Here is a 15,985-nt window from a genome sequence, read left to right as displayed (position 1 = left end):
GCATATAACTTGCATTTTTGGCCAAAAATATTTTTTGAAAATTTAACAAAAAAAATAGGGGGGTCAAAATTTGATGAATCATCGCTTTTATATTACGCATTATATATATCCATTTTAGCCATGTAGGCCATGTTATTAGGCCAAAAAAAAAATACTTTGGAAAATGTCTCTCATGTACAAAAGTATAGGAAACTGAACATTTAAAACCACTTTTTTGGGATGAAGGAAGCATTTTTTTCAAAAAAGTCTAAAACTGGTTTTTATGTTAAAAATGGCCTTTTGGGGTGCTAATTCTGCTAAAATTGCCTGGGCTTAGGTACCTAATTTGCATATTTTATGGTATAATTTTGAGAAAACAAGCCTTGAAGAATATTACATGTATAATAGATAGTCTTCAATACTGCTATCTAGGCTTGTTTTCTCAAAATAACCTTATTTTTTAATCCATTTGAATGTAATTTTACCCTCAGAAATGGTGTCTCCTGCAGTGTAAAATGTGTAGAAACCCTCTGGCTTTGGGGCTTCGCCCCTCAACCCCACCGGGCTTTGCACCTGATTCCCACCAGGGGCCCTTAAGCGGCCCCTGGACCCCCGGCCGTGGGGGCGAGACTTCGGTCGCTTCGCTCCCTACGTTCGCAAATTTCAGATTTTTTTTCATAACCCATTGGCATCTCTGATAGGGTTCACAACTTTAATGCTTTAAAAAAAATCAAACAATATTTGACGAAATGCAAATGTGTAAAAAGGTACGTGTAGCCTTATTTGCTTTATAGGCGCAGTATCTCAAACAATGAAGTTAGGCCTGTTCATGTGTTTTTAAAGAAAACCTGACTGCTATGGACTCAGGTGCAACTTTTAAAACTTTTATAAAATGGACTCTTTTCTTACACAATTGACCATTGTGATGTGTGATGCTATAAATTGGTCCACATGTGTAAAACAAATGGGCTACACATGCCTTTTTACATTTCGTTAAAATATTTTTCAACTTATTTTAAAAAGTATTAGGGGGACTTAAAAGTTGTGGACCCTGACCATCAACATGCTGGAGGTACACTATTTTGGATTTCCCAATGTAAACCTGTGCGTTCCTTGGATATAAACAATTCATATTGCAGGTAACAATGAATTGCTGAAAAAGCTCACCAATTGTGTCTGCCTTCTCTCAAGAATTGGATTTAACAGACAAAGGACTCATTTTACACATCACAAAAGTTTCTGGATGCTGTATCACAAATTCAGGCTCTCACCAATACTCAAGTTCCCGTCCGTTCTTGGCCTACCTGGATCAAAATTCATGGGTCAAAGTACCCGATTTTTTTACAAAATTTGAAAAAAAAAGTTATATTTTATAGACCCTTAATTATTGCTTGTTATTCAACCAGAGAAATATTGCTACTTTAAAATTTTTTTATTTTTTTTAAAAAGTTGAACAAAGTTGTATATTTTAATTACTGTTGTTTCTATTGAGCAGCTAGCAATGGATACTAATTCAATGTGTCCCTGCCTGTTCAATAGAAGCAAGAGTAATTATAATGTACAAATAATATCCAACTTTGAAAAAAAAAATGAAGCAAATTTTGTTTTTGTTTTTTTAATTAGCAGTATTTCTCCGGTTTCCAACCTTGAATAACAAGTAATTTAGGGCCTATGACTTCTTTTTTTTTTTCAATTTTTGTAAAAAAAAAAAATTGGGGTACCTGGATTCACGCCCAAAAATTCAATCGGGTACCCGAGTACATAATTACCTGTTAGGTGAGAGCCCTATCACAAATTCAAATTCAAAGCAAGCGTTGTTGGAGCAAATTTCATAACAGTCTTGTGAAAATTTATTCATGGATAGTTTCTTCAAGAAGAGCCATTTTCTCCATCACAGTCTGACTAGGTATAGACTCCTGCGCAGTCTTCCAATGATGTAGTTCTACTGAGATGCTGACTGTGAGAGGAGGCGGCGGAGGTTTCTCTTCTTCCTCGTCGCTGTGCTGAGATTTGCCCGAGCCTGGTCTCTTGGCTTTGGATTCTTTCTTGTCTGGTTTTGAAGCTGGCTTTTTGCCTGTTGGTGAGGAAGGACAATTGTGATAATCAAATGGAACACATCTACAGTGTACTCTGATATAGTCACAATGCATTATATATTATATACCTCATATATAGATTCCTCTCATCTGATTGGTTAAAAGTGGAGTCATTAAAATAGCTGTGCCCCCTTTTTCTATCAAGATGACGTCATAAGCAACAACTGTGCCCCGGGCATAGATTCAATGTGCCCGCTAAATAATTGAATATTCGCAACCCCGAATACCCAGATCGCTCGTATACATTACGCACCGACTATACGGCTGGCGTTGGTTACAGTGTTGTAAAAGAGACTAGCGGTCACAGTTCGCGATGAATTTGACCTCTCCTTGCAGACGAAGACCTTTCACCGGCCGCCTAGGTTTACCTAATCTTTCGCAAGGGACGTTTATTAGAGACAAATTTACTTATGTTATAAAAGGGTCCTAAGACGTTCTACAAGTAGTAGCTTTTCTGGTGCAGAACATGCATTGCAAGTTTATACAGGACTTGTTAGTCCTCCAGCTATTTTACTGTATTGACGTCTATCTGTCACTTCAACATTAATGTTACCCTTTAACAAATTGAAAATACCCTGGGTGGGCGCTTATTGGGGCATGGGCGCTTATTGGAACGAATACGGTACTTGTTTCATAATTTGTATTCACCTTACTATGGACTGTTTGTAAAAAAAAAAAAAAAAAAGCGCAGTGATTTATAGTGCGCTACGCACAGGCACAACGCCTAGACGTTGTTCCACAAGCCTCAGCACACTTTACAGGTTGTCGCTGACCACTACGGCCCCACGTCATTCCACAAACCATTAAACAACAATTCAGGGACTTTGCTGCTTCAAGAGCGCACACGCTAGACATTCCACAAATAACCTTCGCAACCAGGATCAGCTCCCCGAGTTTCGTACGGGTTACAACAAGACAAATAAGCAGTAAGCTCCTTGTCCAGGGGAATTTCAAGCTAACTCAATTTTTCCACGAGAGCGTACTAGGCACCGCCAGGGTTCGAACCCGCAACCTCTCGCACCATAGTCGAACGCCTTATCGATTGAGCTAACTTGACTGCTTAACCATATAATACTTCAGGATCTGTGATTCCTGTGCCTCAACTGTAACACATAGATTTCTCTTGTGTGTCTCATTGATTGCCGGTGTTTACAAACCCACACACTCTAATACAAGAGGGCGCACCACCAAATCACTCCACGATTTATGTACCAGTGAAATTCGGTTAAAATAGTCCACCGCTTATTTCAGCTTGTTGCGGCTTTATTTTCTATAGATATTGTCAAAATTCGCTTGTTTTCAGCTCATTTGCTTCCGACAAGTGTCTGCATGAAAGAATCTGAGAAAAAATCCCAATATTTTATTTCAGAGGTGAAGTTTTGGCGCGAATTTGAACAACGTCCGGTTTCAAAAATTGAGTGATTTTTTAGGGTTAAATTTGCACCTTTTTTCTTTGCAGCCAAATAGCAAAAAAAGTAGATGGTCACCAATATATTCTGTTAAAAGAATAATATTCTACACGTGATAAGCTTTAATTTGATACCAAACCTTTGATCTATATTACATTTTTTGCAGTGACAAAACGCCATCCAAACGTGCGTATTTTCCTGTGTTATCCAATGGCGCAATCATTGGTGGTGCGCTCTCACAAACCGACAAATTGGACTAACCTTTGTCTTTGCCCTCTTTGCTCTCCTTCCCATCTCCTTTGCCTTTTTTGCCTTTCGGTGAGTCACTTCTTTCCTTCTTTTTCTTTTTATCCTAGGAACATTAAGGAAAGAATATCATTAAAAAAATTTGTAGATTTTAATGAAACATTTTTACCTGTAGCAATTTAGAGCAAATACTGTCCAAACGTTCATCCCTTAAGTGTGTATAGTGACATCTAACTTGTAAACAAGCTTGCAAAGGGGGACCCACCTTCTTTGAATCTGTTCCATCATCCTCTTCCTTCAGTGCTTCCTCCTCTCCTGTTGTGGTTCCTTCTTGCCCTTTGCATGTGCATGTTTCATCTATCATGTACTCCCCTTCGATAAACTCTGCCAATTCAAGAGTGTAGGTTCCTAGGACGTATACTTCAGGAGGTGAATGCACTAATTCAACTTCTGGTTCTTTCTTCTTCTTCTTTTTGTCCCCAGTAGGAGGTGGTGGCTGTACAATAATGGAAAAATATAATCCAGTTGAAATTAAGCTTGAAGTAATATTTTCTCTTGTTATATACCTGTCATTTATATCATCTCATTTATGAAAATTAAAATAAAAATTAAAATTAAAGTAGATGGGCTTTCTCGATGGGATTTCATAATAAGTTATTGTATTTCTTTAAGTACGCTTATCATACTATCCGTGCAGCCGGTGTGTGTGAGAGTAGTCTAGCTTTCGTCAGATGTGTCTCTGACTTCATTAGTCAGAGACACATCTGAGGTGGAGATTTTGTTAGATGTGTCTCTGACTTCATCAGTCAGAGCTTTCGTCAGATGTGTCTTTGACTTCAGATGTGTCTCTGTCCTCTGACTTCAGTCAGAGACACATCTGTGTTGGAGATTTCATCAGATGTGTCTCTGACTTCATCAGTCAAAGACACGTCTGACAAAAGCTTGATCACTCACACATTAAGGACCAGCTGCACTGGTAGTATGATAACTGACGGTGTACTTGTAGAAATACAATTATAATTACTTCTTAACATTAAAATCTTTTCTGATCAATAATTTGACATTAAAAATATATTGTTGCAAGAAAAATGCATTCAGTTCCTCTATAAGAAGAACAAAAAAGACACACTAAAAAAAAAAACACCCCAAAACCAACCCAAATCATAACCTGGCTTCACTTTTCAATTACATGTTTTGTTAATCATTTTTACTGATATAAACCCTGACATTAATTTTCACCAATTCTTACATGTCAGTGTAGATGGATCCAGTGGTTAATGTTATAAGCATGAGAAAGAAATTGACAAAGAAAGTTTAGTATTCACAACTTCATACGTTTGTTGATTCAGAGGGGGTGATTTGGGTAGGTCATTAAAAAAAGTACCAGCAGAAATCCTCAGCAACAATTAGTATGATACAGAATATGTAATGTGAAGTTAACTGCTTCATCATCCAATAGAGGTTATCCGTGTTCTATAAGTTGCATATCCTATCAGCGACTGCTATACTTTGTTTAGGACTTTCAAAAGAAGTACTTGCATGTGCAACTATGACTGTTTCAAAATAGTCATGCAGGCAACTCCGATGTCGTGCATTGAATTGGTTTGAATGAGGAATACTACGGGAACCAGCGCCTTTTGTTAAATGTCATGCATGAGTAAAGTGGATAACCTCTATATGATGCCTGTATTTCATCCTGTAGTTTTCAACACTTGAACACTAACTAGATGAACAAAATTGTGCTGAAGAATTGAGGTGGTGATTTAGCGGGTTTAGGGGTTATGTTATTGCAAAAACCTCTCCTCGTGAATATGAAGAGGAGAGGACCTCTTACTTTTTACAGAGTTGGTTGGATTTATTTTAAATACTATAGGCATATTAGCTAAGCATTTGTTGACTTGTTATGGGCAAAATCCATTTGTAAGCCAATTTGGGGTTTAAAGTTTGGTTGATGTTTAAGATAAGGGTTCAAGTAAGGGTTAGCATGACATTTTGGTTTGGGTTACATTAGGACTAGATGACAAACTGTTACAAAGAGAAATAAAAGAAGACTATGTTGACCATCTTAGCAACAGGACTGAAGTAATGATCACAAATGAAATGAAGTAACAAACACTTTCATTTGGTGCTAAGATGGTGAATAACTGATAAATGTTTTTGCTAAGTTGTATACAAGCAAATTAAATGAGCCTTTTATTTTACATTATATTACTCTTACGACCCATTATTCAAAATCGTGCACTGTGATTTGTTAAAACACGTCACATGAGAGCCCATTATTCTGCAATAATGGGTCAAGCGCCGTAACACATTCTACGCACAGCATTACGCTTTGGTTACGTGTGCAATATTTCCGCGATCACGCTGTCACTTACGCCAGTATGCGCTCCACCTTGAAGTAAACAACTTAAAATATTTGTGCCAAAAAATGATATTTTCTCTTTAAATTGCACTATTTTCTGGTAATGGAATCGAAATAAAGGGTGCAGCATTATTCTTTACACGCAAATAATGTGTCCTCGACAGTAAAAATGTTTAAATAATGGGTTCAGCTGCGCCTCACCCATTATTTATGTTTTTACTGCCTCAGACACATTATTTGCGTGTAAAGGATAATGCATTACCCTTTATTTCTTAACTACAAAACTGAAAATTTAAAAACAGAATAGCTTGGTTAGTAGTTACATAGTAATAACAGGGCTGTCAACTTTTTGAAATTGCTTGTCATGAGACACTGTCGAACAGTAGCGTACTGGGATGGTAGCGATTAGGCCAGACATGTTGCTGTCGGGGGATCGCCACACTTCCTCCACAACAAGTCTGTTAAGAATGCCGGTACACCTGGGTGGAGAGGAGTAATTGAAATAAAGTGCCTTACTCAAGGGCACAACATGATGGTGTTGGCGGAGTTTGAACCTGCAACCTTCCGATTATGAGTCGGAGCCCGTTCCACTCGGCCACCATGCTCCCAACAGCTACATCCTTTCAGCTAGCCTCAGTCCAGTTAATGTCACAATTTTCTGACCCAGGATCCACTACTTTTATACATTGAACATACACTTTACATTGTTGCAATAGATAGTAGGCCATTATATGACTACTTATGTAAAGTAAAAAAGAAAGTTACAACTTGATTTTAAAGAAATAGGAAACAGTGACTTAAAATTAAATATGCTATAATTTAAAATGAAAAAGACAATACATGACAAGCATACACATCCCAGACGTATAAAACAATAAGCTAATTCAGCATTACAAATGCACTGTGGGACGATTTTGGCAAATTTTTGTGCAGCTGAATTCTGGCCTAGTGCAAAAATTGCTTTGTTGTGTTTACAAAATAAAAATTGTTTGACTAAAATTAAAGAAAAATATTGAAATCTCATTTAGAATATACCTAATCATAACGTTATTACAAATATAAAATAGATAATTAAAACAAATTTCCTGCTAGGTCAGAGTTCAACTGTACAAAACTGTCCCACAATGCATTGCATATATAATTTGAATATGTCACACAAAGTGGATCATATTGCCGGGCATACAATTTTAAGGAAAATGCTTGTTTGTCCATAACAGTGGCATCAGTGGTGGTGCCAGGAATAATTTTATAAAGGGACGGGAAATTTGGGAGAAGCAAAAATGAGAAAATTTTCCTGAAATTGGGCAATTATGGCCCATAATAGGCCCTACTGAATTTTCTGTGATTTATTTGTCCTGGGGCCATGGGGATGGGGAAAACTGGGGTAAAGAAAATTTTGTTCAGCTGACCATAATGCAAATGTCTTGGAGAACTAATAACAAGCACAATTTACACATCAACTATAATACAGTCTATTGAACTTGACCTTAGGGAATTAAGAACAGGGTTCGTACACCTAGCTCATCATGATTTTCAAAGGACCTAAAATCCCCCGAAATACTATTTCAAGAGACCAGCATTCCAGTAAACATTGGTTTTATCCACTTGAGGGTGCCATAAAGAATGCCTTAATCTGCATATTGGCACTGCTTTGGAATCATTAATATTTTTATCAGTAAAGTCAAATGTCAATGACTTTTGAGCACCAATCCTAAATCCAAGGAATTTCAAAGGCCTTGCAACTGTCAGATTGTAAAATTCAAAGGCTTTCAAGGACCGTACGAACCCTGCATAGCATATAAAGGAGACAATGAGTACCCATGCAGGTTCCCCTAGACGTGATGACATCTTGGACTGTGATCTCATGCTGGTTCCCACTCGCAATCTAGAGGGCGCTCCACCCCCTCTGACCCGAGATTGTGCACGTGATCCAAGTGAAGGCTTTTGGAAACTTTTGAGACCTCCTAGTCTAGAGGCATTGTTTCCCATCCGAGAGGCATTGGTGCCTGCTCGTGAGGCATTGGTGCCCACTCGTGAAGCATTGTTGCCCGCTCGTGAAGCATTGTTGCCTGCTCGTGAAGCATTGTTGCCCATACGTGAAGCATTGTTGCCCATACGTGAAGCATTACTTCGAGTGGAGGCACTGCCTTTCACTGAAAACAAATCATCTCCATCCTTTGTAGGCATTTGTGTATGGGTAACAACATGAAGGATTTAGTAAGCTTATGATTATACAAATGAACACAGAAAGAAGACACTACATGTCAGACTTGTAGTACCTGCACCGCACTGCATCTGCATTCTGCATTCGAGTCCCACTTCCGCACTGCATTACCCGTGCATTGCATTCGTGGCTTCGGACCCGCACTGCACCCGTGCACTCATGCCGTAGTTTGACTTTGTACCCGCATTCGCATTGCACCCATGGACTGGGACCCGCACTGCACTGCACCCATGACCTGGGACCCGCACTCGCACTCCGCACCCATGGTCAGGGACCCGCACTGCATTCGCACTCATGGTCAGGGATCTGCACTGCACTCCATGGGTACGGGTACCATACAGTACATGGTTACACAAAATGCAGGAAAGTGAGAATAGAATACTCTCACTTCCCAAATGCATGTTAACTCCACTCATGAATCCCACTGTGAGTCCTCTGATCATAAATTCATAATTAAAACAAATAGGTTAGGCCCACTAGGCCTTCATCATGGATGGGGTTAGATGGGGAGTATATAGCAAATGCCCTTAAATTTATTTTAGCCTGGTCCAGGGCCCTGAAAAAGATCAATCCAGCCCTGGCTACACAAAATGAACATGAATGCTGCACATGTAGATCTAAATTTACAATGTTGCAGCCTGTGCACACTGCCACCCATATCCATGACATGTATTCTACATGTACATGTCTCATTCACACAATGACTGATCAATACAGAAAAAGACCCATCAGCAAAGATGTTTTCTTTTGTGGTGAATTTCAAGTTATCATGTTAAAATATCATTATTTTAGCTTCTACTAATCATTTTGATATTTTCCATTCAAATACACTCCACTACTTGTATGCTGCACATATGTATAACTAATGATAATGTGACTGGTGTGACTTTTCTGCCAGCCACATGAGCATACAGTGTACATACTTCTTGTGCCAGGCTTGGGCTAGTGCATCTGAGACAAATGAATAGAGAGGGCCTTACCATACAGGAATTTGGGATTTGATAAGAGATTTAAAGGAGTTTTAAAATATAAAATAAAACATGGATATAATTATCCAGATGTGCATAATTAATGGTAATAATTACAATGATTAAGCTAATGGAAAATCTGTTTGATGTGTATTGTGTATATGTGCATGAATGTACTTTGAAAATTGAAAATTATTTTAATTCCAATTGATGTTTAAGATAAATATTTTTTCCACATTGTACATGGATTGATTGGACTGGAATCGGACTGGGGTCGACTTCGAGCCCGAGTCCTATTTTTTGACCGAGCTGAGCTAAGCCTTTTAATGTTCAATTCTGAGCCGAGTCCGAGTCCAACAAAAAGTGGACTTGAGTCCGAGTCCAGACTTGCAATATTTAATCTCTTCTTGTACATGTTTAATTTATTTATTTATACTCATACCCATAATTGGACCCATACAAGTCCAAATTTCCATACCTGCACTCCATGGCCTGCACTCCGTACCCCATACTGGGACCTGCACCTGCACCTGCATCGAGTCCCAATTTCCGCATTCTGCACCATGCACTCGCACTGCGTGGCTTCGACCCGCACCTGCACCGCACTCATACCCTATTTTGACTTTGGACCCGCACTGCACTGCACTCATGGACTGGGACCCGCACCCGCACTGCACCCATAACCTGGGACCCACTGCACTACCCGCACTCCATGGCTTGGGACCCATTACACTGCACCGCACTCATGGTCCGGGACCTGCACTGCACTGCATACTCATGACGGGTCCCAATACTACAAGTCTGCTACATGTACTATTTTCTTCAGCGTTCCATCTTCATCTTTGATTGATAAAAAGAAACAGTGACAGTATCTAGATTTACTTGGTGAAACCATATAAAAAATAAGTTGCATTTTGAATACGAGGAATGTATATTGATTTTTTGAAATTGGTGATATAATACAAATTTTATGGCAAATTATTTGAAATTGATATATTTTAACAGTCCTCAAAGTAAACTTTATAAATCCTATGTTATATACTTAAAGTGCATGTAGCTGCGATGAAAAGCAGGGCGATATATTCAAAAATTGTATTCATATATTTTGTATCAATCCTCTTATTATGTCGCTTCTACGGCGTTAGAGCCTGCTATTTTCTAATCATGAATGGGCCATTCCATTTAAAATCCGCAAAGCCATGTGGAAGATTTTGGAAATATCTTCCACAGGGAGAGTATGAATTTTAAATAGATTGACCACTTTTAGCAAATGAAAATCAAATGGAGCTGACTAATAAGCTAATTCCATCTGAAATTCATACTCCCTCTGTGGCAGATATTTTCAAAATCGTCCACAGGGGGAGTGAGCATTTTAAATTGAATAGCCCAATGTATTTCATAATGTGTAGAGGTGCTCAATATGCTGTCGTAATGCGCGTTAGTATATGACTGTTGCTAGGTCAACTGGATCACGCTTTCTTTGTTACGAACCACTGATCAAAATGATCGCAACACAAAGCCTATGACATATCAAAATTCGGAACAGGTGTATGAGCCCAGGCTTGAACCAGTAACCAATGGTTACTAACATGCACTACGACAGTGAATTACTTCTTTCTTTGATTAAGACATCTCTCCTGTCTCTACATATGTGTACATCCATATCAAAACGATGCACTTGTCGGCTGCTACATGTATCTCATTTCACATAATAGCTAGGAATTAATACCAGACTCATCTCAAGTGGAGATCACTTCCAATCACCCCAAGTCACATGGTTAAAGAATGTTCTCTGCATTATAAAAATGATTTGTGAAATCTATTCTACAATGCTGGGTTGTTTGTCTCTGTGAAAATGGCCTAGAATTTTATAATTATATAGCAATCAATTGTCTCTTGTGCCTACCTTGTCTTTCCCTTTACCATCCTTGCCACCCTTGGGTTCTTCAGTACTTTCTTCAGTTTCTGCTGGTCTTGATAATATCTATGAGTAAGTAATAATATTGTGATGTCAATAATTTACAAGATATTGCCAAACCTGTGACAGTAATGTCCCTGATATGCATGCCGACTTTATGCATGCGCTAAAAATATCATTAAAAATAGCTTTTCAACATTTGAACAAAATACACTAGCAGGCTTGAAAAAGTCTAGCTGTGGATGCAGCAAACAACAATTTTACAGGCAATTTTATTGCTTGAACATGGAGCACATTTTTATACACAAAGGAGAACATTTTCGATCAAATGGGCTATATTCGAGTTGAAATCCATACACCCCCTATGGAAGACACAAACTTAATCTTCCACACAGGGGTGTAGATTTCAAATGGAGTCGAGGCGTAGATCCCGGGGGATGGGGGATAAGCCCCCCCCCTCCATATCTTGCCAGGGGGCTGGTCCATACAATCATCCCCCCAATGTTGACGCCTGATAATGGGTTTCTGACCAAATTAACCTCATATTTGCCCATTTTAGCCCCCAAAATGCAAATTTTCGCACGCTTCGCGCGCATTTATTCCACTTTTACACCATATTTCATCAGTTTAGCTTCAAAATAGCAAAATTTGCTACAATATGCTTATTCTGTCGCCAAAAGGTGCTGCATTGACTATACTTTAAGAATTTTTTCCAACTCCATCCCCCCCAATGTCAAAAAGAAATCTACGCCACTGAATGGAGTCAACCATTCAGATAACCCCATTTGAAATTCACACCCCTGTGTGGTAGATTAAGGTCATGTCTTCCATAGGGGGTGTATGGATTTCAACTGGAATAGCACAATTCTACTCACCTTGTCCTCTTTGATTGACAGTTCCATTCCTTTCTTAAAATATTCCTTCAGCGCTGGTAAATCATCAATCACTATATCCTGAGAGTACTGGAACTGAAACCCTGCTTCTGTCCAGTGAATACCTTTGGTACGGTAGGGCACCAACTTGAGGGTAGGGGGTGGGGTATGAGATGGGGTCAGGGTGGGGTCTTTGGGGTCAGGTTGCGGAGAAGAAGTTGAGGTAACATCAGATGATTCTTCTGTTTGCATGTAACAGATAATTCAAATTTATAAAATAGTGAAATGGCATAAAGTTAAAATGTCATACAATTTATATGAACCAGCACGCACTCCACTCACAACATTGTGAGTGTGTGCTGGTCTGAATCTGAATGGTTCTGATTTTTTTCTCTCCTTTATTATAGTGCCAGTTTACCTGTAGCTTCATTTTCATTTTTGATAATTTATGACATATTATGAAAGGTTTTTTTCTAACGTAGGCTTAAGGAGGGTCAGGTTCAGATAAATAAAATTTACCGTTTCAATGATTCTACCTGTTCAGTAATTCCTCCTGTTTTAGTGAACGCTCTCCCATTTACTCACCTAGCGGGGACCCGCGCATAGCGCGGGTGTCCCGCTAGTTATGCCAACATTTCAAATAAGATTACAGAAAATAATTGATCACTTCCTGGATCCTACAATGAAAATATATTCTGAAATATATTCTGTTTATGCATGTGTCACTGAACTCACCTGTTATAGTAACTGGACTCTCTTTGTCTCCACCATCATCACCACCTGCTGGGTTGCCATTGGCAACAGCATCCTTCTCTTGGTCCTTATCCTTTTCCTGTTCTTTCTTGTTGTCACTTTCTGCTCTTGTTTTTGACTGGAAATCTTCCAGGAACTTGAATTCTACATAGTATGTGCGTGTTGTGACCGGATACAGGGGGGCTTCCTCTGTACTCTGTGTGAATAGAAGAAATTGAATATATGAATACAAAAGCCACCTAAGTCCATACTTTGGCCAAATTGAGTTAAGCATGGGAAATTGTTGCTATACATAGGCCTGTCATATGCATGAAAGAACAACTCAAATTCATTCTCTGTGTCTATTGGGCATGTGAAAATAGCATGTATGAAAGAATCACCCAATTCCATGATTTGAGTCTTGTAACACATTGATTGAAATCCAGTATGTATAAAAGTCCACTTGTAACACATTCATTGCTAGAGAATGACTTTTGAACAAAAAATGGGTTTAATAAAGGAAAGTGTGTGGTTTATATTACATGGCAGAATGCTTATCAACATTATACATACCTGTGTGCTTTATTTTGTATTATCTTACTAGTGGTAATCTCATTCTAACATTGTTGTCTTTGTATATGATTCAAAAACCACCTAAGTCCAAAATTTAAAATGAACCCCACGAAGTCCCTGAAATGCTAATCGTCATACCTAATACAGGTTAATCCACTCATTTGCACATAAAACTTACCATATTGACCAGGTAAATCTAACTGAAGGAATTAAAATGATACACGGGTTTTTCTCTCAAAATAACTTCGCATGGACTTAGGTGGCTTTTGTATTCATGTATTCAATTATTAGATTAGAATTATGTGAGTTAGTTAAAAATTTGTTGGTATATCCCGAAAGCCTTTTTGATTAAAACCAAGAATATGTCACTTTGATGGTGCGATCGTCACTGGTGTGTCGCCAGAATTGGGTTTTTGGGGGATGGGGATTTTGCAAAATGTAGGCCCCCCCCCCCAGATCACTAACATAAAAGTGGATTTAACTCCGAAAAAGGACTTGTCAATGCTATTTCAAGCAGTTTGACATGGAAAAGTGGTACCTTTGTTAATTTTCTTTGTAATTTACCTTGGAAAGTGGACTTTTTGTCAATTTGAGTCATAGATCCCTGCACCTGCATGGATAAGCGCCTTGTCACTATGCATGTTTGACTGCTGGAGAGTGTGCATCGTCCATGTGCCCATTGACACTGACAATCGCTAAGGCTTTCATGAATGGTCTGTTGTACATGTTTCTTCAAAGGTACATATTTAATCTCAATTCATCCGTAACTGATTTTATATACAAAGTACACGTAAGGATCTTTTAACAGCCATGTTTGATAAAGAACATTGATTTCATCTTTCCTTAATTTAATTTTAGAGACAAGAGAATGGTGTAAGAAAATTATTCACTTTTGTTTATGTTCTAAAATTAGAACAATTAAGCTCAATCAACTGTATATAGGCCTAGTGATAGGGAAGTGACTTGGCTATAAAACTACAATACTAGCAACAATAATTACTTTTTAATAGCACGATCGAAACCCCAACGAGGAAATAAACAATATATTCTGACCAGTTTCACTCTTACTGTCAGGTGTCCTAGAAAATGTTGGCACGGTGAATATAAAAACGTATTTTTTGTTTTGTGCTTTGCCAGAGATTAGGGAGACTGCTTGCATGTGCCTGAATTGCAAACAAATAAGTGGGGTAGCCAGGGAGGCCATAGCTGCCACACTTTTGTACAAATCAATTTTTTAATGTTTTTCTTTATAGCTTTATTCAAATTTTGGCGTATATTTGTATTTTGGCTGCCCCACATTTTGATGGTTGCGAAACAACCTTGCTACAGAGCTCTACAGCCCTGCTGAATTGAACACATCGTCGGTCTTTTGACATACTATCGTATGACAATTTTTTTTTGACAAAATGAGTTATATAAACTTTCAAAATCTATGAATGAAACTCTATATGTGACACGATCTGGTCCATGGGGGCCAATGGCGGCAAATTTGAAACTGAGATAAAGGTAAAAATATGGAGTGAAGAAACAATAAAATACATAAGAAAATAGACATCAAAAAACTTCATAACTTTAGAACCAAATAGGCTGGACCTTTGGTGTTTTCAGTAAATGACAGCCTATTGTATGTGCAATGTAATAATTATAGTAACTCAATTTTCAAAAATGCCTCCTTTGGCCCCCAAGGACCAGATCGTGTCACATATATTCACAAGCCTATTTGTCTATACCAGTTAAACTATAAATTTCACTGTTGTACAAATAAAACATACCAGCATTTCTGGTGGTGGTGGGATTCCAGTTGCTGCAGAAATTTTGACGGTCATTTTTGCCTCATCAAGAACATATTCTGGGGAAAAACATAAATATTTATTCAATTTGTAAAAATTAATACATAAAACAAGAAGCAAACAAACAGCACAAAATGTCACAAAATAACACAAACCAAAACAAACATTAAAAAAGGCAGACACATAGTATTGTACAGAGTGTATGCAATAAACTAACCAGAATGGTATAACAATTAAAATGGCAGCCATATTGGAGGACAGTTCTGAGATAACTTAAGATGCTGGACGGATAGGACTCTAGATCGATTTCACAACCATTCATAATAAACCATCACATGTTTTATTGTATTATCATGCAAATTGCCATAATTATATTACCTAATGGACGAAAGAATTTTATTTAAATGAGGTGATGTCAAATTGAACACCCTCTATAGCTGGATATTTTAGCAGCCATTTGAACTGTTTTGACCATTTTGCAGTTTCTTGTTTTTGTGGTTTCAGTGCAGCTGCAAATTAAGCCTTATATCTAGCATACACCAAACGTTTTGCAGAAAACCTTTAAATATTGGATTATATAAAGGGTATAAAACGTTTTAATAACATTCAGAAAATATTTTTTGAAAATTTGATGTAAAAAATGCTAATGTTATTAAGTGCTAACAGAATATTTTCCAAAAATGTTTGCCAAAACATATTTTCCATTTTTTGACAACATTTTAAAAATGTTGTTGTAGTGTTTTTTCATATAAAACTTTAAAATGTTTTTATGACCTCATATAATCCGACATTTAAATGTTATTTACTATTTGACCA

At 37.9% G+C, this 15,985-nt stretch overlaps 1 protein-coding gene across 2 annotated transcripts in view; it reads right to left on the bottom strand.

The window, feature by feature from the left end:
• Positions 1-682: 682 nt before the first annotated feature.
• LOC140164723 (leucine-rich repeat-containing protein 43-like) overlaps positions 683-15,985 on the bottom strand; it is a 28,172-nt gene continuing 12,869 nt past the window's right edge. The window contains exons 8-14 of one of the 2 annotated variants that reach the window (XM_072188079.1): positions 15,152-15,228; positions 12,810-13,023; positions 12,078-12,316; positions 11,191-11,268; positions 3,996-4,226; positions 3,746-3,836; positions 683-2,053 (exon numbers count right to left, since the gene is read on the bottom strand). In XM_072188079.1, the coding sequence (XP_072044180.1) occupies positions 1,830-2,053; positions 3,746-3,836; positions 3,996-4,226; positions 11,191-11,268; positions 12,078-12,316; positions 12,810-13,023; positions 15,152-15,228 (1,154 nt within the window). In that variant the 3' untranslated portion in view covers positions 683-1,829. The remainder of the gene's footprint in view (positions 2,054-3,745; positions 3,837-3,995; positions 4,227-11,190; positions 11,269-12,077; positions 12,317-12,809; positions 13,024-15,151; positions 15,229-15,985) is intronic. The other variant, XM_072188080.1, reaches the window with a different exon arrangement.

The sequence above is a fragment of the Amphiura filiformis genome, chromosome 11 (genome assembly GCF_039555335.1).
Source record: "Amphiura filiformis chromosome 11, Afil_fr2py, whole genome shotgun sequence".
Lineage (NCBI taxonomy): Eukaryota > Metazoa > Echinodermata > Ophiuroidea > Amphilepidida > Amphiuridae > Amphiura > Amphiura filiformis.
The sequence above is the reverse complement of the archived record's forward strand: the minus strand, read 5'-3'. Positions and strand labels throughout refer to the sequence as shown.